The sequence below is a fragment of the Gobio gobio genome (assembly GCF_949357685.1).
Source record: "Gobio gobio genome assembly, chromosome: 2".
NCBI lineage: Eukaryota > Metazoa > Chordata > Actinopteri > Cypriniformes > Gobionidae > Gobio > Gobio gobio.
In genome coordinates, this window is record NC_137098.1 from 54,469,627 (window position 1) to 54,496,594 (window position 26,968).

Sequence of the window (26,968 nt, forward strand, 5' to 3'; positions counted from 1 at the left end):
GGAATGGGAAATGAGACTTTTATTGGTTTATTGCACATTACGCCCAAAACACACCCATGACTCATTAAGAGATTAGGTACAACCCTTTTGGAACATGCACCTGGCGCGCCGACCGTTTTTTCCGTCGTTAAACTATCAAAAGTAGATTCGGACACGCCCCAAGTGCACCTGCGCCATGCGCTTCAGACCATGTGCTTAGATCGGTAAAATAGGGCCCATAATTCTACTCACTCTGGATATTCACTCAACCAACTTCATGTGCATAACGGTTCATATGTATGTAGTTGGACATTTTTTTCCTTTACTATCCGTTCCAAATCAGCCATTACAAAAGCAAAAATTTGTGTTTGTCTACAAAATCAATTTCAAGCATTTCAGCCAGAAACCTTTAAATCAAAAGGTCGAGGCATTCATGACTGTAATGTACAAGACCCCGTTTTTCATTTAATCTAATTACAGTTGATTCTTGAGCAATGCGTCCATCTCCTCCATAGCATAACACGGCTATTATTAAGACTACACATCTGTTGTCCCATGGCGGCCCCCCTCTTTCTTTCTTTTGCTTTGCTCTCTTGTTAATGAGAGACGACCTTCTATAGTCTCATTCCCTGATGCACCTGTACGCTGCTCTTAAAATTAGGGGCTTTACATTACACTGGTGCGTGAGCACAAAGGCCGACAGTGTACGGCGCAGGCGGGTCTCAAGCTCTCCGGTCGCGGGCTTTTATTCCCGGGCCCAGAGGGAGGGAAGAACTCTCTTCTGGCCTTTCACTTCGTTCTGCACCGCCACGTCCCGTATGAGCCCCAGTCTGGGCTTTCAGCAGCTAAATGAAGACCTGATAAAAAAAATGGTACCGGAACAGGCGAGTGGAAGAATACGAGCAGAAAAAAAACGCTTTTGTGCTTCCATGGGCTGTGACGGAAGCGTGACCCAGTGGTGTGTGGGACATACCAATGCCGGACAGCCTGTGAGAGCCGAGCTGATAAAAATCCCAGAGTGTGTGAGACAGCAACACAGAGTGGGAGAAAAAGAAGTATAAAAAGATAAATTCATCATCATCATCATCATCATCAAATATAATGTATGTATAGGGCCTATACACTGCCTGACCGAAAAAAAGTTTCTGTTTGGATTTAAATAGGCAAATGCTTAAGAGTCTATGATTGGATCATTATTGCAGAGATTTTTGTGTTTCTAGCATGTTATATGTTTGGCAACAGTTCTTCTAACCCTAATTGAACCCTAATTCATTCTTAAACAGCCATGCAGGAAGACACATCATGGCAATATTCCAGGATGACAATGTCAAGATTCATCAGGCTCAAATTGTGAAAGAATGGTTGGGAGGGAGGATGAAGATTCATTTTCACACATGAATTGGCACCTCTGAGTCCAGACCTTGAATTCACTGAAAATCTTTGGGATGTGCTGGAGGAGACTTTACACAGTGCTGGACTCTAGCACTGTCAATACAAGAACTTGACCAAAAATGTATGCACCTCTTGATATATGAATTTGATGATGACGATAATGAATTTACCATCTAATATTGAATCTGTGCCTACAAATACATTCAAGTATTTGTATATGTTCAAGAGATGGAAGTAAGAAGGAAATAGAGCATGTAAATGTTTAATCATGCTGAATATAAAGATAACGGTAGAGACAAATCGTTACAACTGTTCAAATTTCCTCAAAGGGCTGCTGTGCATTACGGGAGATATTTGGACTGTGTGAGAGGCTGATCGTACAGTTTTTGCAGTAAAGAATCAATAGGATCTTTACATTTTCTGCGAGTGGTGCTTGCACATGTATTCTTTGACACCATGTTGCTATAGGAGGAGTTATACACAAGTTTCATGCGGGTTAAAGGGTTAGTTCATCCAAAAATGAAAATTCTGTCAATAATTACTTACCCTCATGTCGTTCGACACCCGTAAGACCTCCGTTCATCTTCAGAACACAAATGAAGATATTTTAGTTGAAATCCGATGGCTCAGAAAGCCCTCCATTGGCACAATGTACTTTACACTCTCAAGACCCATAAAAGGTGCTAAAGACATCGTTACTACAGTGGTTCTACAATAACTTTATGAAGAGACGAGAATAGTTTTTGTGCGCAAAAAAACCCCTAAAAAACGACTTATATAGTGATGACCGATTTCAAAACACTGCATCATGAAGCTTCGAAGCGTTATGAATCAGTGAATCGAATCATGATTCGGATCGCGTGTCAAACCGCCAAACTGCTGAAATCACGTGACTTTGGCGATCCAAACCGCTGAATCGACTCACTGATTCATAACGCTTTAAAGCTTCATGATGCAGTGTTTTGAAATCGGTCATCACTATGCAAGTCGTTATTTAGGGTTTTTTTGCACACAAAAACTATTTTCATCGCTTCATAAAGTTATTGTAGAACCACTGTAGTGAGATGGACTTTGTAACGACGTCTTCAGTGCATTTTAAGGGTCTTGAGAGTGAACCGTGCATTGTGCCAATGGAGGGCTTTCAGAGCCATCAGATTTCAACTAAAATATCTTCATTTCTGTTCCGAAGATGAACGGAGGTCTGACGGGTGTCGAACGACATGAGGGTAAGTAATTAATGACAGAATTTTCATTTTTGGGTGAACTAACCCTTTAAGGTTTTGTTATAGTGTTGCTTGCCCCAGTGCACTTCTAAAAAGGAAATGGAACAACTTTACAATAAGCTTCCATTTGTTAACATTAACTACATTATAGTCAACATGAAATAACACTTCAAAAGCATTTATTAATCTTAGTTAATTTTCATTTCAAATGATATAAATAGACCTGAGCTGACATGAACAGTTACATTAATAAATACTCTAACAAATGCATTGCTCATTGTTAGTTAATGCATTAACATAGGCTATAATGGGAACTTATTTTAAAGTGTTACCGAAGAAATGTATTGGTTGGAGCAATCAAATCCAGCGTTAGCAGAAATTTCACAAGAATTAAAGATGAAAAAAAGGGGAAAAAAAGTGTAATGACCTTTACAGCAATCGCCGCTTCCTACACACTTTGTGTTTAGTGATAACCACGATCCAACACACAAAGAACTGTTGAGTGCTCTTTGCATATTTCCTGCATATTTCCTTCTGTGGCCGTCTGCCACCGCTAGACGATTCCAAACAGCCCACACATTCAAATGGATCTTTCCTCTTCCTCACAGATATATGCCCACAGACAGGGAGTTTCCCGAAGCCAGCGGCCCGGGCTCAAGGAAGACCTGTTTCTAGCGTCGCTGAGGACACCATCCATCCGGCAGGACCACCAACAATAGCCGCATTGTTCTGCATGTCTGCAAGGAAACACGGGCTATAGAGAGATGCCATTGTTTTATTGTGTAATGTTACCTGTGATTCGATAAATGATAGCGGCTCGTGTTTTTGTCGTAGGAATGCGCAAATATATCACTCACCGGCATTCTTAGGTCACTGCACAGTTTTGGCACGGGCCCCGCTCGCATGGGTTCAAGAGAAGCAGGAAAGCAGAAACCTTTTTATTTAAGAACGCCGTTCCTGGGAAAGCGAAGAGAGCGAGAGAGATCGCTTTTCAACAAAACATCAGCCATTCTTAAGTAAACAATACATTCAGATCTCTGGAATAAGTTGTGGTACGGTGCCAAGCGTCGTCATTTAAGGTGCCCCGTACACAAAAACCTGTAGATAACGTGGCACTGGATGAGCTTTTCTCTCAAGCTTTGCCAGAGCTTTGGTTGGGAGGCATAACGATGAGATCCGAGACCACGGGAAAGTGTGAATCCATGCAAACAGGGTTTACACACCTTCCCATCAATGCATTTTCCTTTGTGATTGCTGGATAAGATTTGCTTTCAATTTTATATTATAGATTATGGAGCGGTAGAACTTTTTGGGATTTTGTAAGAATGTTATTAATTTCCAGGCCTGGAAAACAATTGAATACAGTTTCATAACACTTGGGAACCCTGAACAAACCCGTATCATAAAAACAGTCATAACAAAATAATAACTGTTGATTACCACATAAAATAACTTGTTCCTCACATTTCTAAAAGCAAAAATAAATAAGCAAATTAATTAATAAAAAAAAAGTAATTCTGCGGAAATCAATGTCAAGCATTTTAATGCAATATTATTTTAATATAAATTAGTCTTGTGAGGTGGAGCTATTTTTCTACATGGAAGAACTTGGAATTACTGGTAACTTAAGTAACAGTATTCTTTAAGAAGTTTAAATGGAATGCAATTTTCAAGTTATTTTATTTCTGTAATCGGACATATTTTTTATAAAATGAAAATATGCAGAACAGGACTTTTTTGGATCATGGAAAGTGTCATTACATACCAGAATGAAGGCAGCTGGTTGAAGAGGTAAAAAGGAAGTGTGATGCAAACTAAAAAAAAGAAAGACATTTTAGAGGTGGAACCAGTTAAAACAACTAAGATTTAAAATATTGTCAATTTTGATTTGATGTTTTATCTTACCTGAAATATTCCTTTAAAAACTTAAAGCAACCGGTGATTATTAAAAAGTTTTTTTAGGGCTGATTGTACAGGAGTTTAAAGTAAAGATGGCAAGAAAGCAAAACCTAGAAGGCGATATACAGTTACCAAATGAATAATGAATTCAGTAATCAGCATATTTAGCAGACATTTTATTAGAAAGTCATCAAATTCTAGAAAAATGGATGCAAATCAATGAACACGGCACAATTACTGCTTCAAAGTACAGCAATAAGACTTGAAAAATAACAAATGGGGACATTATGAGATCCATTTATTCACACAAATGTACATGTGAAACAGCAAACAGCAGATTATATACATTCAGTAGTAGAAGTTGTGGAAGACTTTCGCTTACTAAAGACAGTTCCCATATAACATTCCTTCGTTCTCAAATCAGTCCTCCAAACTTTGTTCTGAAGTTCAATACATTATGGTAACAAGCAGTCATCCAGAGATGGATTCGGTCCCGACAAACGCCCAAAACACACTAAACTGAACCTAAATGTGACCAAAAAAAAGATAATTTAAATGTTTTAATGCTGTTGAATCGAGTTCATGATGTGGTGAAATGCTGTAGTTGTACTGCGTCACAGACTGCAAGTAAAGGCAGCTAGTGTTAGAAAAGATTTGGATAATATGAGTTACAGTAAATGAGAGTCCGTTTAGAGTCCTGACATTTAAAGAGTGATCACACAAATATCTCCCACAAAACTGTCTCACACTGATTCAATATTTTAGGGGGAAAGATTTTAAAAAAATCAAGTTGCGATCTGACTGATAAACATATGAAACAAACTGAAAGCTTGCTAGAAGAAGTGTCAAATGAACTGAACTAACTTAGTGCTATGCAGACCTTACAAGTGGGTTTGACAAATGTTTATATTTTGAAGAAAACAAAAACAAACTTAAGTGCATTTCAAATCATTAAAAAACTAAATGAAAAAATATTAAGTTACTGATTGCTTAAAGAAATTATGGGCAATTAATATTAAGCATCACTTCTAGCTATAATGGAATCTAATTTTCCATTTCATTGCGGATTCGGACGTTCCCACGTGAAAGCCCTTGACAGGTCACATGAAAAACACACAACCACTCAACAAAACCCCCAAAACACTTTGATAACACAAGCTTGTGGCTTAAATAGTCTAAAAATATCTTCTGTACATATGACACAAATATTTACATAAAGTTTGTTAATGATTTAAGCGTGTATATACGTTCACCTATGTAGACCTCTCGTGACTAGACCTTTTTCTTTACCTTTTAATGGAAACTTTTAAAGTCAAGAATCTCTGATACTGAACCTCAAATAATGAAAACAAACATTCAATTCAATTAAATGAGGCATTCTTTGAAAAACTGAAATGTTTGCAGAGAAAAACTGAGAGCTTGTGGGCTTTTTGGTATGATTTTTTTTTTTAATACAAATGAATTGGATTCTCAACAGAGGGTTAATAACTTAATAGGCCAAAGAACTGTGGTTGAAAATGATTTCTTCAAAACAAAAAGGACAATAGCACATGCATACAAAATTGTGGGGGTGGCCTGAATATTTGCCAATTTGTCTTGATAGTTTAAAAGGGTTTTATATGTCCCTTGTCTCAGAATTTAGACGACAGAAAACGTCAAATACTTACAAAGGCCTTGTTGATTTAAGAACAAAAAAGATATTGGTACAAATCAAACGTCCACATTTTCTTTATCTCGTGGGTCAGGAATTTATCCGGGCATGCATGAAACGACACCTTCTCCGAATGAATCAACGTGGCCATTACAGTGCTCCCCGATCCACAGTCGTCACTCTGTAAATAAGCTTTTTCACTCCGCTTGTACAAAATGCTGCACCTGCTCCCAGAGGTTTTGAGTAGAAATGAAAAAAGAGAGTTTGCATAGAGTCTTAAGGGAACCTACAGAAATGAGTTTGTTGCCTTCCGTCAAACATTGTCGAACTTGTGTTTTAGGTAGTCCTTCATGACCTTGGCAATGGGCAGATCATCCAGAAACTTTAGGCTCTGCAGGCCGATGCACTGCCGGATCTTTATCCTGCACAGATCCTGCAAAGTCCTGGGTTGCCCTGAAACACAACGATTGTCAACTATTTTAAGCTGATAAAACAGAAGAACTCACAAAAATACCAAAGATTTGTGGCTAGAGAGGTTTATTATAGTTAACCGAAAGTCTGAAACTAAAACCATAAAAAAATGTGCTGCTTAAAATAAAATAAAAAATAAACCTTAAACTTATTTCAGCTAGTTTCACATCTCATTTTCATTTAGTTTATTTTGATGTACTAAAATAACCAAAAATGAAATAGAAATTAATTAAAAAAACTATACAGATTACAGACGCATTACTTTTTTTTTTTTTTTTTTACAAAAGCACACAACAAAAATTATTCATAATAAAATATAAAGCGCAAGAAAACAAACAAAATGTGAAAGGCATCATACAGATCATACTAAAAGAAAATGATGACTCTCCAAGCAAATACTGACTGTCAAGTAAATAAAAATGTTAACTGGACAGTTGGCTAATAACTAAAAAAAAAAAAAGTCTAATTATAATGTACGAACCTTGTGATATTGTGATATACCATATATTGTGTAAATGTAATAATAAATGTATAAACCGGTCACAAAGAGGTCTGTTTAAGGGCTTTTTATAGGTACAGCAGTAAAAACAAAACAAAAAAAACAGACGTTTTATTAAAAAAAATTGCCACAAAAAACCTTCCAATATTATAAGTGGACATCAGGAGTGGAAAAACCCCACAAAAGATTGAATTTTTTTTTTGTGCATTTGTCATCTTAAAAGATATCAGGAAAGTTCTGCAATGAGTTCCAAGAACCCGGTGCACAGAGTTTATCAGTTTTAATGGGCCAGTTTTCCAGTCCCAACAATATGGCACAGACTGTGCTCACACAAATGAAGCCAGCTGGAAAAACCACTACAAAGGGCTGGAGACGGCCATCTGCAGCCCCTGTCTTCTGTCAGTCTCAATGTCTTACCAAAAGCTCTCAACTATAGGTGACGCCAGAGAAACCGAAATGAAATCAGCGCCTATTCTCACGGAGCGCACCGATCACTCCCTTCAAGACATGAAGTCATGCTTTCAAAGTCTGAGCTGTCGATGTAAATACAGCCGCTGAAGTGCCTTTTTAATAAATAATCAAGGTGAAATCGGATCGCGCTGAATGAGTTGACAGCGAGTAAATGTCTGCGACAGACAGGTGGCTTTGATATGGTGATATCAAAGTTGAAGCGGTGCACAGGAATGTGGCCATTGTTGCGTACTTGATCATTAGTGCTTCAGGTAACACGGCTCGCTTTTCTCAGGCGGCCGATTGTTCTGTGTGGGGGATAGAGATCATAATGGTGTTCGTTTGGGAGGTTAGGCCATTGCTCAACTTACAGGTCGGCCGCTGCTCTTCGTGAGACTTGACATATTTCTAGAGGAAAGAGTGAATATGACCTCCTTTGATGATACTCTTGTTATTAACCCTCGAGTTTTATGCTTCACGTTCGACCTGAGTGGGGCTCTCTTCGAACTTGTATCTATAATGAGTGCAGACACGTGCACAGGTAGGGCTCAACCTGTGCAGAGCACATGCCCTTTTTGCCCTTACTCTCCGAAGTGCCCTTTTTTTGGTGGTAGTGTTTTTTGTTCCTGCTTCAATAAATCAATAGTTTTGGTAAGTGCATTTGAGTTTGACTTTTGTAAAATATTAATAATATATTGATAAGTAATACAACCACATTTAATTTGTTTTTGCCACCAAAAAGTCATAAATAAGCAAAGGTGAGCCCATAGATCGCCAAGAGCGCCCGCGCTGTTTCCTACTGGAACTTACACAAAGTGACTGAGTGATCCTCGTCATCTAGGTCAAATATATTTCGTAGAAATTTGTTCTTGGATTTATGAATGCTAATACAATTAATTTGTTAACATGTAATAATATCATGGTCGCATGTTTAATTAATTTACGTTGTTGATATATGCACATATTCTCTAATTTTTGAATCTCTATACTCTCGTTTTCACATGTGTAGTAAAAGATGGTTACAGTAATGTTGTCGTTACATTAAGTGCAAATAGGCCGTCTTTTTCACAGAAGGTCTGGTTGGGGCAGTCAGAATTGCAGAAGACACCATGTAAATGATATCCGTGATAGTGCAGGGGTAAAGCGCATGGCTTGAAGTTTTGACGCAAATTGATCACGGTTCGAATCCGCGTTTTGCCGAACTTGCTCTACTTTATTTTCCCATCACACAGAAATTCAAAAAGGCATTTTTTCCCCCCAATAAAAATAGTGAAAATCTTCAAAAAATGTAAATAAAGCATGTCATGTGTGTTTGATAATAAAGTGTTAAGGCCTTTGCACACGGAGTCCGAAATTCGCATGCGAAATTTTCGCACGTCAAAAAATAAATTCGACTTCACGTTATGTCAATCACGCTTGCACACTGCCCCCCGAAACTTTCGTCCGTCGAAAAAAATCGGAACAGGTTCGATTTTCTGCGTTTTTCGCATCCGTTTTCCCATCTACAGCTGATGCCCAACCTAAACTGCTGGCAATGCTGGTGAATTAATCGCCAGTGCTCCTCAGATACCTACAATTAAATATACAAATATTATTGTATCAAAAATACTACAATATCACAGCTATAATTATAGCACACCAACTCCCTGTAAACCGCGCGCGCGTGTGTGTGTGTGTGTGTGTGTGTGTGTGTGTGTGTGTGTGTGTGTGTGTGTGTGTGTGCGCGCGCGGATCCTAGACATACTGCAACAGTCTCTGTTCAGGATTGGTAATTGGTGGTCTTCTTTTTAATATGTGGCTCCAGTATCGCTAGCAAAGCATCAAACGGAGCCACTGACATTCAACTTTGAATCGGTCTGGATAATCCGCAGCTCCTTGATAAGCAGGTGGAAGACGGCATTTTATGTTGTTTTGCATTTTTTTCCGCAACGCATTCATTAATATGCATCGGACTCCGTGTGCAAGGTCTCTGTGCGTGACGAATTTTTCGGATCACGAATACGAAAAAACGCATGCGAAAATTTCGGACTCAGTGTGCAAAGGCCTTTAGGGGTGGGTGAACAGAGGGGGTGCCCTTTTTCAGTTTCAGCACATGCCCCTCAAAAGGTCTGTGCACGGCCCTGAATGAGTGACATTGTGTAACAAAAATATTAAAGCTTCGTAGGTGTAATGTGCTATGGCAAGTGCATTAGTTATTGTCGCTAACAAAAACAATAATCAAAATTTGCAATTAAATATAAGAAAAAGAAACACACACACACTAGGGCTGTCAAAAGATTAATCGCGATTAATCGCATCCAAAATAAAAGTGTGTACTCTGTTAATTATTATTTATATATAAATACACACACAAGCATGTATATATTTAAGAAAAAAAAATATTATTTTTTATATATAAAACATTTATATTTATATATATTATAGATTATATAAATATATACAGTATATACATGCAAATATTTCTTAAATATATACATGAATGTGTGTGTATTTATATATAAATAATAATTAACAGAGTACACACACATATATTATGTAAACACAAACTTTTATTTTGGATACGATTAATCGCGATCAATCTTTTGACAGCCCTAATATATATATATATATATATATATATATATATATATATATATATATATATATCTGTACGCATCACTAAATCATAATTGGATGGCAATTTAAACTGCAGCAAATAAACAAGAGAGACTGATTAATGGAGGGAAGTAAATCTGATGACATTTTTGTAATTAATAAGGTTTTACAGCTTCACATTCAACTTCAAAAGTTAGAACCTTGAAGTTTAGTTGAGCTAAAATTTCCTTTCCAAAAAAAAGGTGTCCTCTTCAAAAGGTAATAAAAACTACCAAGAAAACTGCCAAAAAAAACCCCCAACCTTTCTAAAGGAACAAAAAGTGGGCTAAACTTCAACTGGTATATCCTGTTATGAAACTTTATTTTTGTAATTATCTTTGAAGTTTTTGATTTTCACGTTTGATAAAAAAAAATAATAACTTGAGCGGAAGAAAACTTCAAAAATGAAAAAAGCCATTCTTTTGACCATTTTGTCTTGTGAGAAAACTATTTCTTATTACCTATTGTTGAAATATTTTTTAAACAATTAACTAAAACAAGTATTTGTTTCAAATAAAAATGCACGTTTCCAAAATAATAAAAAATAAACTGCAACTCTAATGTGCAGTACAATTAGTACGGAGTATTATTTGTTCAAACTTGTAGTACTACAAGTCAAATGTTCGGGTTGCTAAGATTTTTTTTTTTTTTAAGAAGTCTCTTATAATCATCAAAGAACAGCATTTATTTTTAATAAAATAATTTGTAACATTATAAATGTCTTTACTGCCACTTTTGATAAGTTTAATGCGCCTTTGCTGATTAAAAGTATTAATTTAATGCTACCGTTATAAGAGTGTAAACATAGTGAAATTAAAGGAATTTTTTTTTTTTTTAAGGATTTGTTAAATAAGACCCAAAGATTCAATTGGTTCAAAAGTTACTAGCTAAAACGTACTTGAAAATGTGGACTGTTGGCGCAAGAGGATTTGAGAGACCTCAAAAAAGTACAGTCACCCTCCCTAATCAGTGCCCCAAACTTTTTTACTATTACCATCTACCAAACAATTTGGAATAATGCAGACAGTCCACATATAATGATTTAGAGAGGAAGAGGAACCTACTTGTGACCTCCTGCAGGAAGTCCAGACAGGGTCGACTGATGCCAGACATGCTGACGGAAACGGCCACGGGGGTCTGGCCCTCGTAGTTGCGTGTGTTCGTATCGGCTCCGTACGTGTACAGCATCTGAGCGCACAGCACATCGTCTCTGAGGGCCGACAGGTGCAGCGGCGTCTGTCCGTCCTCTAGGCGGCCCAGGTTAGTGTCCGCTCCCCGCTGCAGGAACATGCGACAGTACGAGTGGTTGCCCTTAATGACGGCGTAACGCAACAAGAAGCCGTTCTGAATGTCAATGTTGGCGTTGTGATCGAGCAGAATGCGCACACAGCTGGAGCGCTCGCGGATAATCGCCAGCTGAAGCGGCGTCGTGCCTTTGTCGCTGAGTGGGTCCACCTCGGCTTTGAACTCTAAGAGGAGACGCACAAAGGAGTCACGGCCGTAGTGGGCCGCCACGTGCAAAGGGGTCCAGCCATCATTGCTCTTGGCATTGATGATGTCGCTGCGATACTCTGACTCCAGCATGAGGCGGGCGATGCGGGCACGACCGTGCATGGCTGCATAATGCAGAGCTGTAAAGCCTCCGATGAAATCCTTCACCGTGGGATCCGCTGTAAATCACAGAGAGAAAAAACAACTTGAAGGATAAACACATGACAAAACCAAACTCATTAAACCAAGAATATCAAGCAAGAAAAATATCTGTAGAGATGATATATATGCATTAGACCTACTATTGTCATATATATATATATATATATATATATATACATACATATATGAATGCAAATGCACTGACAAAAGCAGGTCTAATAGGGTTGGTGGATCTTCTCCTAATATTAAAAACTTGTGAGTTATCCTGGAATGGCCTATTCGGCAACGGATATAAACAATTTGGTCCAATCGAATTGAAAAATTAATGCTAGAAACTTCTGATCCCAACTTTCAGGAACTAATTTCACGGAGTTTGTTCATGATGTACAGATCCCACTCTGTTTACCATTTGTTATTAACATAGGAATTGAATTATAAGTTTTAATCATAAGATGTATTGTGCAATTTTCGAGGTCTGCTGATAGTGGCTCTTTTGTGACAGCGTCTGCTCCCTCGTTTCCTGTGATTCTGCAGTTCCCAGGTACCCAACAAAAGTAGATATTCAATTTATGAACCTCTAGTTTCAGCAGTTTGCATTAAATCATTACAACTGCTGAGTGATAATTTTTAAGGGATGACGATGCTTGAAGACTTCAAATATCTTGATTTAAAAATGTTTAAAATATTTGTCTTGGACAAAACAGGACAAATATACTGAGGAAGATATTCCGTTTTTGGACATTTAACGCCATGATGTTATGAATTTAACACATTCTGTTTTAATACATTTTTAAATCCTTAATTTGTGTAAGGGCGAATTAAGACCCACAGAACCCCTGTGTTCTGTCTTAGAACTACATTTATTCTGAATCTCAATAAGTACAGAGGGCAGTGCAACTGCAGAGTTAATTGTGGTTCATTCCATCCGCAGATCTTTTGATAAAAATAGCTGTTTTATAGCGCCCCCTAACGTCTTGCATGCATTACCACACTTAAAAATGAACTTATCAGAACTGTCGATACTAGCATCACAATACCAGTTTAGTATTTTAAGGCATTAGAGATGACAAGATAGGGAACCTCAGGAGTGTGCCATTTAGAAAAAATCTTAAAATCAAATTTACCTGAGAATGTACCACACCAAATGGAAGCCAAACTATACATTTTCATTATGCTTTTTTGTCCTTTTTGGAGATTGGTAGTTTAAATCACCATCTACTTTTAGTGTGTGGAAAACAGAAGCCTGTGTTTTAAAAATGGGGACAATAACACAGGGCACAAATTACTTCAGAGTAAGTAACACAATGGCACATTTTTGGTTGAACGTATTCCTTCAAGAGCCAACCACAGTTTATAATAAGTGTCAATCTGGTCTGGTCGTTTTCTTACAAAGTGATGCGCTAAATCAGACTCGCCCATCTCGCCACTGTCCTAAAACAACCAAACCCTTTACCTCCGTGTTCGAGGAACACGCGCACGCAGCGCTCCTTGCCCTTCGCCGCAGAGAAGTGCAGCAGCGTCCAGCCGTTGGCGTCTCTGATCTTGGGAGAGTAGCCCTGCTCCAGCATCTTGCGGACAGTGTAGACATCGCCAGCCGCCACCGCCGCCTGGATCTGCAGCTCCTCCTGTAACTCTGGGTTCCTTCTGCAGTGATGGTTCAGCATCCTGTCACATCTCGCAGTACGGGCGTCAGACGCTCCTGTGTCCCTACAGACAAACACACACGGATGACGTTACTGATAGACAAGCTCCTCATTTTTAATCAAAGGACGATAAATTAATTATAATGAAAGTTATAAAAACAGTGTTTACACTTTTTTTTTGGCGGTATCAACCTACAAATGTCTCAAAAGAGATTACATTTTTTTTCCCCATGTCTGATATAGATAACAATACTGCTACCTTGAGTATTTTTCTTTATCAGCTTAGAATATCTATTTCTCATTAATTTGCTAAATATTCAATGCTTCATTATTAATAACAAATGCATAATTAAATTGAATTATTTGAATGTCACAGGCTATGTGTGTATGTGTAAAAATATATAAAACACATAAAACTAGGCTACTGGATACAGCACTAATATTAACAATAATTCCAATAATGCTGTAAAATCTAAAACAAAAAAGTGAATGTGTATAGACCCTCTTACTGGTAAAATCTTAGTAAAAAAATACAACTATAAATTACTATTTGTGTTACAAGAGAGTCACCATTGATAAAATCTTATGAGAAATACATTTTAGATAATTATTGCATAATTTATCATATGAGAATTACTACATAAATATATAAAACACTATAAACAGTGTTTATGAATGTATGAGATTCCTTTTACATTTTTAAGAGGACAATATAATGTATATGATAAAACAAATAGCCTATGTAGGCTAAATAATAATTATCTTTAATTGCAAAAAAACTGTATGAAAAGAAAATAATTGCACACATCACCTTTAAGATGATAACAATATTCTTGCATGGAAAGCACATCTAAAGTACTAAAATATTGTTAGTTGCGTTGCATGATGAAACCAAATCCATTAAACCACCCATAAACAAGCTTAGACAACACATGTATATAAAAGAAACTGACAGAAATTGCTATTTAAAAAATATGTAAAAATTACCATTCATTAATGTCTTGGAGATCTAAAACAGCCTTTGTGTTCTGCATCCATATTCATATCCACTTCAGATCTCCATTCTAGAGATGCAGAGGAATACAGAAATATCATCAACATGGTTCTTTTATAAATCCATCATTTATATAATATCTGTTCATGTATATGTATTAATATATATTAATGTAGATTCATGTAGAGATTTACGTGCAAGATAATCATTTAGCCACACCTAAATGACACACTTATCTGTCACATTATATTGATCAGCTCTGTCTAGGAGCAAATATTTACTGCCACCCATCAGTTCACAATGTAATGTCTTTCAGCCTCTGAAAAAACAGCTGCAGCGAGCATTTGCACACCTACATTTACCTTTAAAAACCTAAATGTTCGCTAACATATGCGATATATAACATCAACGGTAGTTTAAACTTTTAAATCTTCTCAAATATAGTAAATAAAAGGTAAATAATCCTGTTTGTAGCTTCTGTACAGAGAACAATGAATCTGTTAGCTGGTGTGCTAAAGCAGCTGTGCCAGCTAAAATGAACCTAAAACAACTACTAAAGCGCTCTTTTTAGAGACAGACATAACTTACTTTAATAACATTGCAATAAATGATACGATAATTCTGACAAGTATCATTAAACTGAAGGAGAATCTGACAAACTCTCTGATTGACATGCACTGTTACTGCATTAGCATAGTTAGCATTTAGCCAGCGGTTATTGACCATTCTCACAAGAACACTGCTTTTAAAGTTACTCAAACTCTCTTAACCTGTGGCGAGAGGATACAATTAACGATATCTGCTTAATTAACGCAATAATAACTCGGGGGACAGTGAAATAAAAATATATAATATACATACAGAGTACAAATACAGTCAGGTAGCCATGAACATCATCTCCAAGGCTTCAAACCACAACAACCAATCAAATTCGAGCTGTCAAATACGTCACGCAGACATCATACTGCTGCAAAACAATACGCCAAATGTTAGAGGTTTGCGACAATTTTGGCTGTATAATGGCAAACAGCACTCCATGTGCTTTATATGGAGGCGTTTGTTACTTTTAGCCGAGTGGATTTTTTAATCACTGTTGAAGAAAAACTCACCGAGCTGTCCTAAAAACTCGTCATTACAAATACATCCTTCTACAGATTACGTATGTCACTGGATTTTATATGAAAGTCTCTAAGCAAACTCGATGAGGACTATTCCGGAACATTATACAGTGTATCGAGAAAATTGGAAATTCATCATGTAAGCAATGAAGATACTGCAAGCGATTCATTTGTTATTTTGGAATAGCACACATACAATGTAGTTAATAAGTACTTTACTGTAGTGTAGATAGATAGACAAAGGAAAAATCATATTTTTTAATCGCAATTTAATTTAAACATAAAAGTACAGTATTGCATCATGACTTAATTCATTCTGTCTTACTGAGCTAACACAAATCATTTCATTGTAATGTTGCTGGACATAACTTTAATAATTCGCCATTGTCATGAGTCTGGCTTAAAGCAGTTGATTTATTAATGATTTTTAATTAGGCTCAAAATAACAAACTGCTGCTTTTTTAAAGTCTGACACATTCAGGGCAGATTTCAGGATATAACTTATAGTCTAACTAAATTTGACATTTCTTTTAGAGCTTTACAGAGCCAAAATTGTTGATTAGCAGACATCAAATTTCTTTGTATACCCTTTTTAGCCATTCAGAAACGCTCTCTGCCTGTTAATCAATTTTCACAGTCTGGTTTGCTGACTAAAAATTGTCTAACATATTCATGAAGGGGAGAGTATTTTAGAAGAACCATGTAATTGAAGAGATGGGTTGGTATTAAGTGGCTTTTGTCTGATTAATGCATGACTGCAGTGTTTTTTTTTAAACACAAGTTTCAAGCATGACTTACTGATTATCATTAAACCTTTTATTTTTGCAGTGTCTCATCATGGATGCTGCAGGATTGGATTTCCAAGAGATTTTCAGGCTTTTACGTACAGGATCTGCTCCCAGCCTGAGCAGCGAAGAGCTCGCCGGCAGAATCTCATCATGTGTTGCTCAAACAGCAAACACTGCTGCTCCGTCTGTCACACACACAGACGTGTGCTTGTGTCTCACTCTTATTGAGACCATCATTAGCAGCCTGACAGTACAGAGACTGCCACAAGATCTCACAATATTCTATGAAGATGTCACGAGGAGATTGTTTGGAGAAATGAATTTGATGGCAAAACTGGTATGTTCAATCAATGAAAACAGATAAGTAATAATATTTTGATTCATAAAAAGGTTTTCGGACATTTCTAAAGATTTTTTTGATAACACGTTTTTTTTTTACAGTATGTTACACATTTTGCATGTACTTACTATAGTAATAACAGTAAATTATGCATAATTACAAGCAACTAACCCTAAATCAAACCCTAACACTAATTATACAGTAATTACACTGTATCAAAGGCACCTTTAAACCATATTTTTATTTTATATAATAATAACAAATCCACACAGAATAACAGGAATGACAAAATAATAATAAATCACAATGTCCAAAGAAACTCATTATGTTAATACATATATCATTTTCTTGACATTTTTGGCATTACATTTTTTTTTGTGGGGAAAAATGCCTAATTATAATGGGTAATTTATTTTTAAAAATGTATAATGGGTAATGTGCTCAATTTATTTTATTGTAAAATATATTTTCTTATTGTTTCCTTTTAAGTCGTCATCTTTATTTATACAGCACTTTATACAATACAGATTGTTTCCAGGCAGCTTCAGCGCAAGTTTTGTCCTTATCTTATAGTGTCAGTGCAGTTAAATCAGTAATAATGCTGGATATTATTAAGTATCCCCAACTAAGAAAGCCAAAGGCGACAGTGGCAACAAGGAACCAAAAATGTTGGCATTTTGTTTGTGATTTATACGTTAAGCCTAGAGCAGTTCAGTTCATATCTGTCAGTGGAACATGTTTTGACCCATTATACTGATGTCTTGATGCAGGTTTCCCTCCTCAGCTGTCAAGACCAACTGGTGTCCCATTTATCTGCAAAGTGTATGTCAGTCTATGTCATCAGTGACATTTCCATTCATGTGAGTATTGCTGCTGTACATTAACTCGGACTGGCAATGTAATAAGAAATATTACAGGTGTGTAGACAGCTCATCTAGTGATCCATCCGAGTATTTGATATATTATGGCCTGGTTTCACAGACAGGGTTTAGATTAAGCCAAGATTAGGCCTTAGTTCAATTAGTAACATTTATAAACATTGCTTAGAAAACAACCATTACTGGTGTGCATCTTGAGGCAAAACAATGGCACTGACTTAATTTAAGATATGCTTTCAGTTAAAACAGCTCAATAATGCATTTTAGTCTTGGACTAGGCTTGTCCGTGAAACCGGGGGTATGAAAGTTTTTTCTGTTTTTCTTGCTCTCTCTCAAGCATTGTGGGTTCACTAAGTGCTGTAATGGTTGATTATAGGGAGGCAGCAGCTCAATCTGGACACACTGGTGTGCTGAGGTGTTTCAGAAATCAATGGGCAGCAGTGAACTGGACTCCTGTCTGTGGTCACTGACTGCTGTTATTAAAGGAGTGCTGAGAGGAGAAATATGCCAGAATAAAAGCGGTAAGGGCTTACACCTACAAAAGGTTTTATCCGAGGTGGCAAGAGAGGTGGGACCTCTTAGAAAACATTTGGATAATTGACTGAATATGTAAATCTGGTTGAAAATATGGAGTAATTACAATGTAAACTACTCACCCACTCACCCAGACATCATCCCTTTCAGTTACATCTGAATCTTAATTTAAAATTTATTTTGAAATGACTTAAAAACAAGAAATGATGCTTAGTGGCTAGGTTCAATTTCTTCAGTTGATTTGTTGACGATTGGTTGGAGAATAAGGTGAGGTAGTGGTAATAGTAATAATAATAATCTTATTCTCATACCATAATTTTTTTCATGTTGGTAGGTATTGTCTATAATAATAATTATTATTATAAAATAGTATAATAATAATAAAGCATTAATAATATGAATACAAAACTAATGGTTTGAGAATAAGGTGACTATTATGATTATTATTGTTATTATTAAGTTATCTTATTCTTATACCATTATATTTTCATTTTGGAAGGTATTGTTAAATGTTATTTTTCGTTTATAATATTAATAGTAATATTAAAGCAATACCATTTGCTATTATCAAATTAATGTTTGATAATAAGGTGACTTATTAATAATACTATTTTTATTTTAAGTATATCTATATAAAACAACATCATTATTATTATTATTAGCAATAATAAAACAGTAACTTCCAGTATGATTATGAAAATAATGATTTGAGAATTGTAAGAGAATAAATGATAAAAAATGATCTGATTATCAAACCATTTTTTCATGTTGGAAGTTGTTTTATTATTATTAATTTTATGTTTTATAAAAATAAAACATTTCTTTATTATTGTTATTACTAGTTATTACTATTAGAATTACTAGTTATTACTAGTAGAATGAACAGCAAGTAGTTACAAATAAAAGTTACACAAAAGATTGTAGATATTTTTGAAGCAATATAAAAATAATAAAAAAAATGCATAAATGGAATCAGTTAAACATACTATAGTATAGCATGAATAATTTCAGAGGACTTGATCTCTTAATTCCAGCTGCTTGTTTGTCTTGTCCATAGATGTTTTGATCAAGCTTCTTTCTGGATTGGATGCCTCCATCACTTACTTGCACACCAACCTTCTGACTCAAGACACACAGGGAAAAAACCCTCACAAAAGAGAATTGAGTAATATGTCTAAAACCATGTGTGAGTTCTTTGACCTCCTTGAAGTCCTCAGCGCTGCCCGGCTCAGATATGGAGTCTGTTCTTCTGTTCAGAGAGTCATATTCGTTCAGTCGCGAGTGCTCCTTCATGTCACGAGAGCTAATGTGGGATATTTTGTGAAGAAACGAGCACTGCTTCTTCTGAAGAGAAGTCTTCTGCGGAGAGCCGGGGACGATTGGGCTTTAGGTGAAGTTGAGTCTGCGTCACATGAAGATCACAGCCTGAATGAGGACATGTTGACCATGGCAGATGGAGTGTTACAGGAAGTGAATGCAGGCTGGCTCGAGGAAGTGCCTGTGAAAGCTCAGGCCAGTTTCTTTGGTGGGAACTCTGATGTGAGACTCGCTGGGACGCAGAAGGACGATGTGATACTGAGAGCCGTGAGCTTGATTTTGCTGAAGTCACTTGAAATAAACATTCAGTCCCTTCAATGGAAAGGTAACTAATACAAGTGTTTATTGTTTTCATAGTATTCACAGCTAGTGGTCGACCAACATTATTATTATTTTTTTATATGTTTGTGCCACCCAGTGTTGTTATTTTCGTTTAACTAAAACTATTTAGTTACTTAAATTAAATGAAATATGAATATTAGAGGAAAACTTGGCCTTAGCAGCTAACTGAAATACAAAATTAAAGTACTAAAATGACTAAAATAAAATAAAGAAAAGAAAAACTAAAAATGTCAAAACACAGCAAAATGACTAAAATGTAAACAAAAATGTACATTTAAAATAAACGCTATTTTAAAATATTAATAAATACTATAAAAGTATTTAAATAATACTGAAATAACACTGGTGGCACCACAGTAGTTCTGTCTCAAATGAATTGCATGTTTTTAATTCACTGATTCACAAAGCATTTCTAAGAATGTTTGCTTGCATGTACAACTTACTGTGTAGCATAAATTAAACATTCGAGTGCTTCACCACAGCTTAGCTAGAATGAAACCATTCTAACTATCCATTTAATCATTTACAACAGCAGGGGGCGATGTATCTCTTCATAATGGATGTCTTTCCTGTCTTTTCCAGGAGCTCAGAGTGACATTGACATCCAGCGGTATTTAACAGAGCTCATGTCGTTCCTCCAGCGTCACGGGACTCTGATGTCTGCAGACGCTCACAGCTGCTCCTGGGTGTCTGTAGTATTTGCTGAACAGGATGATGACATGATAGAATCGACCAAGACTTTGATTGGCTTGTATTTATATCAAAAAAGGTTTGGAATCCATTTTATACATCATGTTATACTATACCCAAAACTGTATCTCTTCCTACTGATATAGGTATTACCAGAGGTATTGATGTACAGCGTTGCTGAAATTAAATTTTACTCACATATTGCCTGTAAAAATTAGCCTGACGTCGTCATACTCAATTCTAGTCAGAAAATGAGTCTGATACTGCTCCGTTGGGCTGTGATTATGGGGCGTGTTTCAACCGAACCAGGAAAGACCTCAATTGGATAGACCTACAACCAATCAGAGCAACGGAGCGACGCATAACGTTAGTTGTCAAATGTCAACAGAACTCAACTGCACTGTGTTGCCATGTCCGCGGGTTGAAGCGACCCTAATTATGTGATATACAGACCCAGGAATGCGATTTTTACCTGCCAGCCCTGCCAAAATAACACATATTTTACCCCCCAAATGCCTTTTTTTTTCCCCGGAGAACACCCCAGGAAAGCTATTGGGCTTGTTTTTGGCTAGTTTTGAGGAACGTAAGCAATTGGGCAGTTTTGTTGTAAAAACTTGGCAACCCTGTACCTGCACGCACGCTGGAATAAGTTACGATAGAAGAAAAAGATTGAAAAAGAGTGTAAACGATCTTTGCCGGTGTTGTAAAAAAAGAATTTAAGGATACACAGAGTACTTACCAACACGATCATCATTTCTGAGAGAAATAGTAAAGGTGAACGCATATACAACAAGTTCTCCGTTTAGGATTAGAACAAATTGAACCCAAGCGCTCTTTGATGACGTGGATGATTACGTTACTGTTGATCATCTGTCCATCATCGTCTAAAGCCCGCCCTGACAATTTCATTGGTCCGAACAGTTTCTGTTCGGGCATAATTACTTCTCTACGGAGAAAGTCCAGACCGAACTGCCCGAGTAAAAATGTTGTGGGCGGGGCTAAGTTCGGCTGGCATCCAGGCTATGTAAAAATAGGTCAGGTCTGTTAAATATGCACACACACTACTTTTCAAAAGTTTGGAGTTTGTATGATTTTGAATTTTTTTTTTGAAAGAAGTCCGTTATGCTCAACAAGGCTGCATTTATTTGAGCAAAAATACAGTAAAAACATGCAAAACTGAATTTTCAGCATCATTACTCCAGTCTTCAGTGTCACATGATCCTTCAGAAATCAGTCTAATATGATGATTTGCTGCTCAAGGAATAGTTCTTATTATCAATGTCGAAAACAGTTGTGTTGCTTAATATTTTAGTGTAAACCGTGATAAAAAAGCTTTCAGGATGCTTTGATGAATAGAACGTTCAAAAAAACAGTTTGAAATGGAAACCTTTTGTAATATTTGAGATGTTTTTACTTGGCCTGACGAAAATGTTGTGGGCAGGGCTAAGTTCGGCTGGCATCCAGGCTAGTTTTTACTGTCACTTTTGACCAATTTAATGCATCCTAGCTTAATAAAAGTATTAATTTCTTTAAAAAAAAAAAAAAAAATCTTACTGACCCCAAGTTTTTTCTTTTTTTCTTCCTTTCATAATGAATGAATGATCACACTAGGGGTTTTTTTCTCATTGCATACTTAAGTTCAGGTTCGGTGTACAGACAAACTTAACATGTTGGTTTGACAAAATCTTGCCTGAAAGTTTAAAAGATTTTGAACGTTATTATGAATTTTAAAGCACGTTAAGTTTACAGCTTTTATAGAATAAAGCTCTTTATAGAAGTTAAACATTTTTTTTATTTATTTATCTATTTATTTATTAAGGGAAAAGAAACACTGGCTATTGTAAAAAATAAAATAATAATAATAAGAAGAAAACATTTCTTAACAAATAAAAGTAATTTAATGGTAAATGTTTTTGTTAGTATGTTTAGACAAACTTTACATGTTGGTTTGACACATTTACTTTCTTATCAATTTTAAAGAACATTAATTTTACATATAAGGTAATGTATTGTTTGCTACATGGTTGATAAGTGGTTTGTAGTTTCTAAGGTTTTTTGAGTGATTGCAAAAAAAAAAGCACTCTAAATGCTGGAATACACTACATGATTTTCACATATTTTTGGTCCAATTTGCAGTCTGGATGAGTTGACATTAGTTATTAGGCTAATATAGAGTTGATGTATTTCACACAAAAAAAACTGCATAGTGTATGACTTTTTTTAGCCTTAATGATCCATTTGGAAAATATCAAACATGTTTGATTTTTGAGTCAATTTTAGAACACGTATTGTTTTTAGTTGTCATGTGTCTCCTGGCAATATTGTTGTGTGAGTTTGTTGCGTTCGGAATTACTTGAAAGTAAGGTAGCGGTTGATCCTGATTTGTTTGGTGTATGATGCCCAATTGTTCTTTGTAACCATTTACAAAATTGACAAGTGTATGATGCCTGGTGTTTTAAAGTCTGTTTAGATTCTAAAAGCTTTAAGTTGTTCATTGCTGGGCAGTTTCTAGGAATTTTGCTATAGAATTCTCTATATTGTCTGACAATAATGACACAGAGGAACAGCTGATTTTCCAGCTGATAAACGATGAAAACAGCCAATCAGAATCCATCCTTCTTTAAAGGAACACTCCACTTTTTTTGAAAATAGGCTCATTTTCCAACTCCCCTAGAGTTAAACAGTTGAGTTTTACCGTTTTCGAATCCATTCAGTCAATCTCTGGATCTGGCGGTAGAACTTTTAGCATAGCTTAGCATAGATCATTGAATCTGATTAGACCGTTAGCATCTTGCTCAAAAATGACCAAAGACTTTCGATATTTTTCGATGCTAGCGGTCTAATCAGATTCAATGATCTATGCTAAGCTATGCTAAAAGTTCTACCGCCAGATCCAGAGATCGGCTGAATGGATTCGAAAACGGTAAAACTCAACTGTTTAACTCTAGGGGAGTTGGAAAATGAGCCTATTTTCAAAAAAACTGGAGTGTTCCTTTAAAGAGATTTTAAAGTGGTAGAGGACAAAACTACAATCTGCAATTATGATGTACAGAATGTTATTGTGTGTTGGTGTGGACACTAATATAGTTATCATTCTTGGTGTGAACGGACCTTTTCAGCTTTTATAGAATAAAGCTCTTTATAGAAGTTCTAAAATTCTAACTTTTATTTATCTATTTATTTATTAAGGAATAATAAACTTGTAAATAAATAATAAATTAAAAGGAATAATAAATTGTAAAGAAAATAAGTTTAGGCACTTACAAAAGTAATTTAATGCTAAATGTTATTTTTTTCCCTTTTCTTCACAGTTTGTGTTCTTCAGACTCGGGGGTTTGCGTCTGGGGCTGTAACCCTCACTGTCATTTCATACTTCTGCTTCGCTCCCTCTCCTTCGACCACACCGTGCTACTTGACTTCCTCATCTCCTCGGAAACGTGTTTCCTGGAATACTGCGTCCACTACCTGAAGCTTCTCCGTGAGGACTGGATGGGCTTGTGTAGGTCTTGTTGTCATATTGAAGAAGATTGTGATGTGAGCCTTGGTGCCACTAGAAGAGGAACTGATCCTTCCGTTCAAGCTCCTTCTGCTATTTCAGAGAGGCTGTGTGTTGTTCCCTGCACTAGAACACCAACAGGTGATGTCTCAGTTCCACGACTGGTTGATTATGGGAGCTCAGACGAATCCGATGAGACAGACGAGCATGTTTCTGAGAGGAACTCTGGGAAAACTGATGTCGATTCTGGTAGGACAGATGCTGAAGCATCTTTTTGCCCATCTGTAATGGCACTAGAGCAAGTTCAGACTGAATATGCTTCCCAATCTCTGTTAGGTAAAGTGTTTGCGTGTCTTATGGACTTGAGGACCACGGTAACCAGACTACATAACAGGGGTCTCTTCCCCTACAACCCTACCTCACTTCTAAAACTGTTAAACAGCGTAGAACCCCAGAGAAACATGATTAGTTAGCTAGCTTTGACTTAAAGCTGGATAGATAATGACTGATCAAGAATGTCGATCTGTTCAATTACTGCAGTGAATAAACATACATCGCTGAACCAAAACATTATTTTTGCATCAAAATTAATACGATTTAGAGGGATTTTAAAAGACTAAATTAAATGAGTACAAAATGAAATTATTAAATATGGCATGGAGTGTTGCAATACATAAAAATACAATGAAATGTATTCATCTGGTAACACCTGTTACCAGTATGGTTCCAGTTGTTAACATTAGTTAACATGAACTATCAACTTATCAATCTCAGTTCATGTTAATTTAAACATTTACTAATACATTATTAAAATCAAATGTTGTATCTGTTGTATGTAATATTATTTGATATTACCTGAGCTAACTCAAACTAACAAGAACAAAGATTTCTAAATAATACTGTAACAAATATTTTTTATCTTTGTTAGTTAATGCATTAACTGTCGTTTACTAATGGGACCTTATTGTAAAGTGTTCCATTTTTATCATTTTTTTCATGTAAAATGAAAAAGGATGTGAATGCCACTTTAAAATTACAGACTTAATGTAATACAAATGTCATGTTTCGTTTAATTTATTTGTGCTTATATTTCATCATTTCATTGTAGGCCTACTTTTATTCTTTCACGTAAAATGAAAAAGAACATAAAATGCCATGTGAAATAGGCTTTAAAATGAAAAACCTCATGGAATATAAATTTCATTTGATTGCATTTCACGCCTTTATTTTATTGTATATTTATTTATTTTTTGCAACATTGCTCCAAGAGTCCATCCTTTGATATTCTTGGGCCGTTTTCACAAAACATCTTAAGGCTAAAAGTAGCTCCTAACTTGCCGATTTAGGAGAAACTCTTAAAAATAATGGGCGTGTCAATCCTAATTTTAGGACTCCTACATTTATGCCCTAAGAGTATTTCACAAAGCTTTTTAGCGCTAAAACCAGCTCCTAAATCTGTTAAAATGTAGGGGTAGTCAAGAGGACTCCTAAGACCAAATCACAAGCAATCTTAAATCTATAAGGCCATTGAGGCAATAGGCGATAGAGCCCTGGGTGCTGAACCTTTTCTTCATAAATACAATAAATATGTTGATTTATAGATTTTAATCTGCAATGATATAACATAACGGTTCATTTATGTACAGGCAATATGCATTGAATGATGGAGAATAAAACATTGCAGTCAAGTTGAAAATAATGTCCCATCGTCTGCGCTGATAGCCTTGTGGGCAGCTCAGGTGACCTGAGGTCCGGAAAGGACCTTTCCCAATCCCATCTCCCCCTTTTCTCTTCCACTGTCTACTCACTGTCCTATCATAATAAAAAGGTAAAAATGCCCCCCAAAAATAATGGCCCATTACTTGTGACTGTTGTTTCACAAGTTCACACTTACTAATGACCGGAAAGTGTAAAAGAGTAAAATAAGCATGTAATTTGGCGTGCTGTCCGAGAGGATCGAGGGCTCAGAGCTCGGAATTCAGCCCAAACCCAGAGTTCTCCCCCATATCCCCGGCTGGGAATAGGAACCAGTGAGGAGGAACCAGTGAGTGAGGAGTCGGGGTGGCGGAGGGATGCAGAAAACTGTCGATGTAACTATATTGAGTCGACTGTGTATATACAGTATCTGCCTCCTCTCGAGCTGATTAGATAGACCATTCGAACTCACAAACGTAATAAAATATAATTTGTTGCTTGAATTCTTCAATCTCTCAAGATGCGGATGACAAATAGCTGAACATATACTCATTTCATTAGTGACATAGCCTAGATTTTAAAATCTTTATTTGAATATAGCAACATGATACCTCGTTCTACAATATTTATATGATTAAATCACTGACAGACCCCTCCGTGTTGACGTCATCCATAGCAATGAGGTCGGCCCCGTCCTTTCTCTTAGCTTAAAACTTAGTAAAAGTTGCTCTTAGCAAAACTGTGATAGCTTAAGTTTTAAGAGGAAAATCTTACCTAAGAACTTTTACTGCTGTTTAGGAGAACTTTTAGTGGTAAGATAAAATGTTTTGTGAATACGGCCATTGGTCTCTAGATATGGCTCGAGTCCCTCATTCAGCATTTATGTTGGACCATTTTTACACTCAAAAGGTATAAACTGTGTGTATATGGAAACCATATAAACTGCAGGTTTATTCCACTGAATGGGATGGTGGGATTAGGCCCAACACATCATGTAGCATTTCAATTACACCACCAATCCAACTAATGAGAGCAACTAGATTTCCATCATTTTAAATGCAAATATCCAGAATCAGCATCTGGCAACAGCTTTTCAGAGGGAAAGGCACCACTACAGTAGACCAAACAGCTGTTTCTCACGTTAATGCCATGATTAGCCTTGTTAGATGATTAGACTCTCCTCTTACTGGAGAACATTAATTCATTCAATTAATTAAGTATCCCAGAGGATAAAACTTTCAGCTTTGGTCTAGCTCCTCAATATCAATAAACCTGATTTAAA

General features: G+C 36.3%; 3 protein-coding genes across 3 annotated transcripts in view; 1 reads left to right on the top strand and 2 right to left on the bottom strand.

Annotated features, from left to right (window-relative positions):
- Nucleotides 1–3,289, bottom strand: part of aldh1a3 (aldehyde dehydrogenase 1 family, member A3) — a 55,648-nt gene extending 52,359 nt beyond the window's left edge. Inside the window, exon 1 of the mRNA XM_079809837.1 lies at nt 3,022–3,289. The gene's annotated coding sequence lies outside the window, so the exon portion shown is untranslated. The remainder of the gene's footprint in view (nt 1–3,021) is intronic.
- Nucleotides 3,290–4,646: 1,357 nt separating this feature from the next.
- asb7 (ankyrin repeat and SOCS box containing 7) lies at nt 4,647–15,426 on the bottom strand. The gene is made up of 5 exons (XM_079839360.1): nt 15,350–15,426; nt 14,482–14,558; nt 13,305–13,558; nt 11,263–11,868; nt 4,647–6,597 (listed from the first exon to the last, which is right to left on the bottom strand). The coding sequence occupies exons 2-5, from the start codon at nt 14,526–14,528 to the stop codon at nt 6,458–6,460; spliced, it is 1,047 nt and encodes a 348-aa protein (XP_079695486.1). The 5' UTR covers nt 14,529–14,558; nt 15,350–15,426; the 3' UTR covers nt 4,647–6,457.
- An 83-nt stretch (nt 15,427–15,509) lies between these two features.
- lins1 (lines homolog 1) lies at nt 15,510–25,203 on the top strand. Its single transcript, XM_079842905.1, has 7 exons — nt 15,510–15,745; nt 16,435–16,731; nt 17,505–17,594; nt 17,989–18,133; nt 19,204–19,788; nt 20,388–20,574; nt 23,807–25,203. The coding sequence occupies exons 2-7, from the start codon at nt 16,444–16,446 to the stop codon at nt 24,462–24,464; spliced, it is 1,953 nt and encodes a 650-aa protein (XP_079699031.1). The 5' UTR covers nt 15,510–15,745; nt 16,435–16,443; the 3' UTR covers nt 24,465–25,203.
- Nucleotides 25,204–26,968: the final 1,765 nt, after the last annotated feature.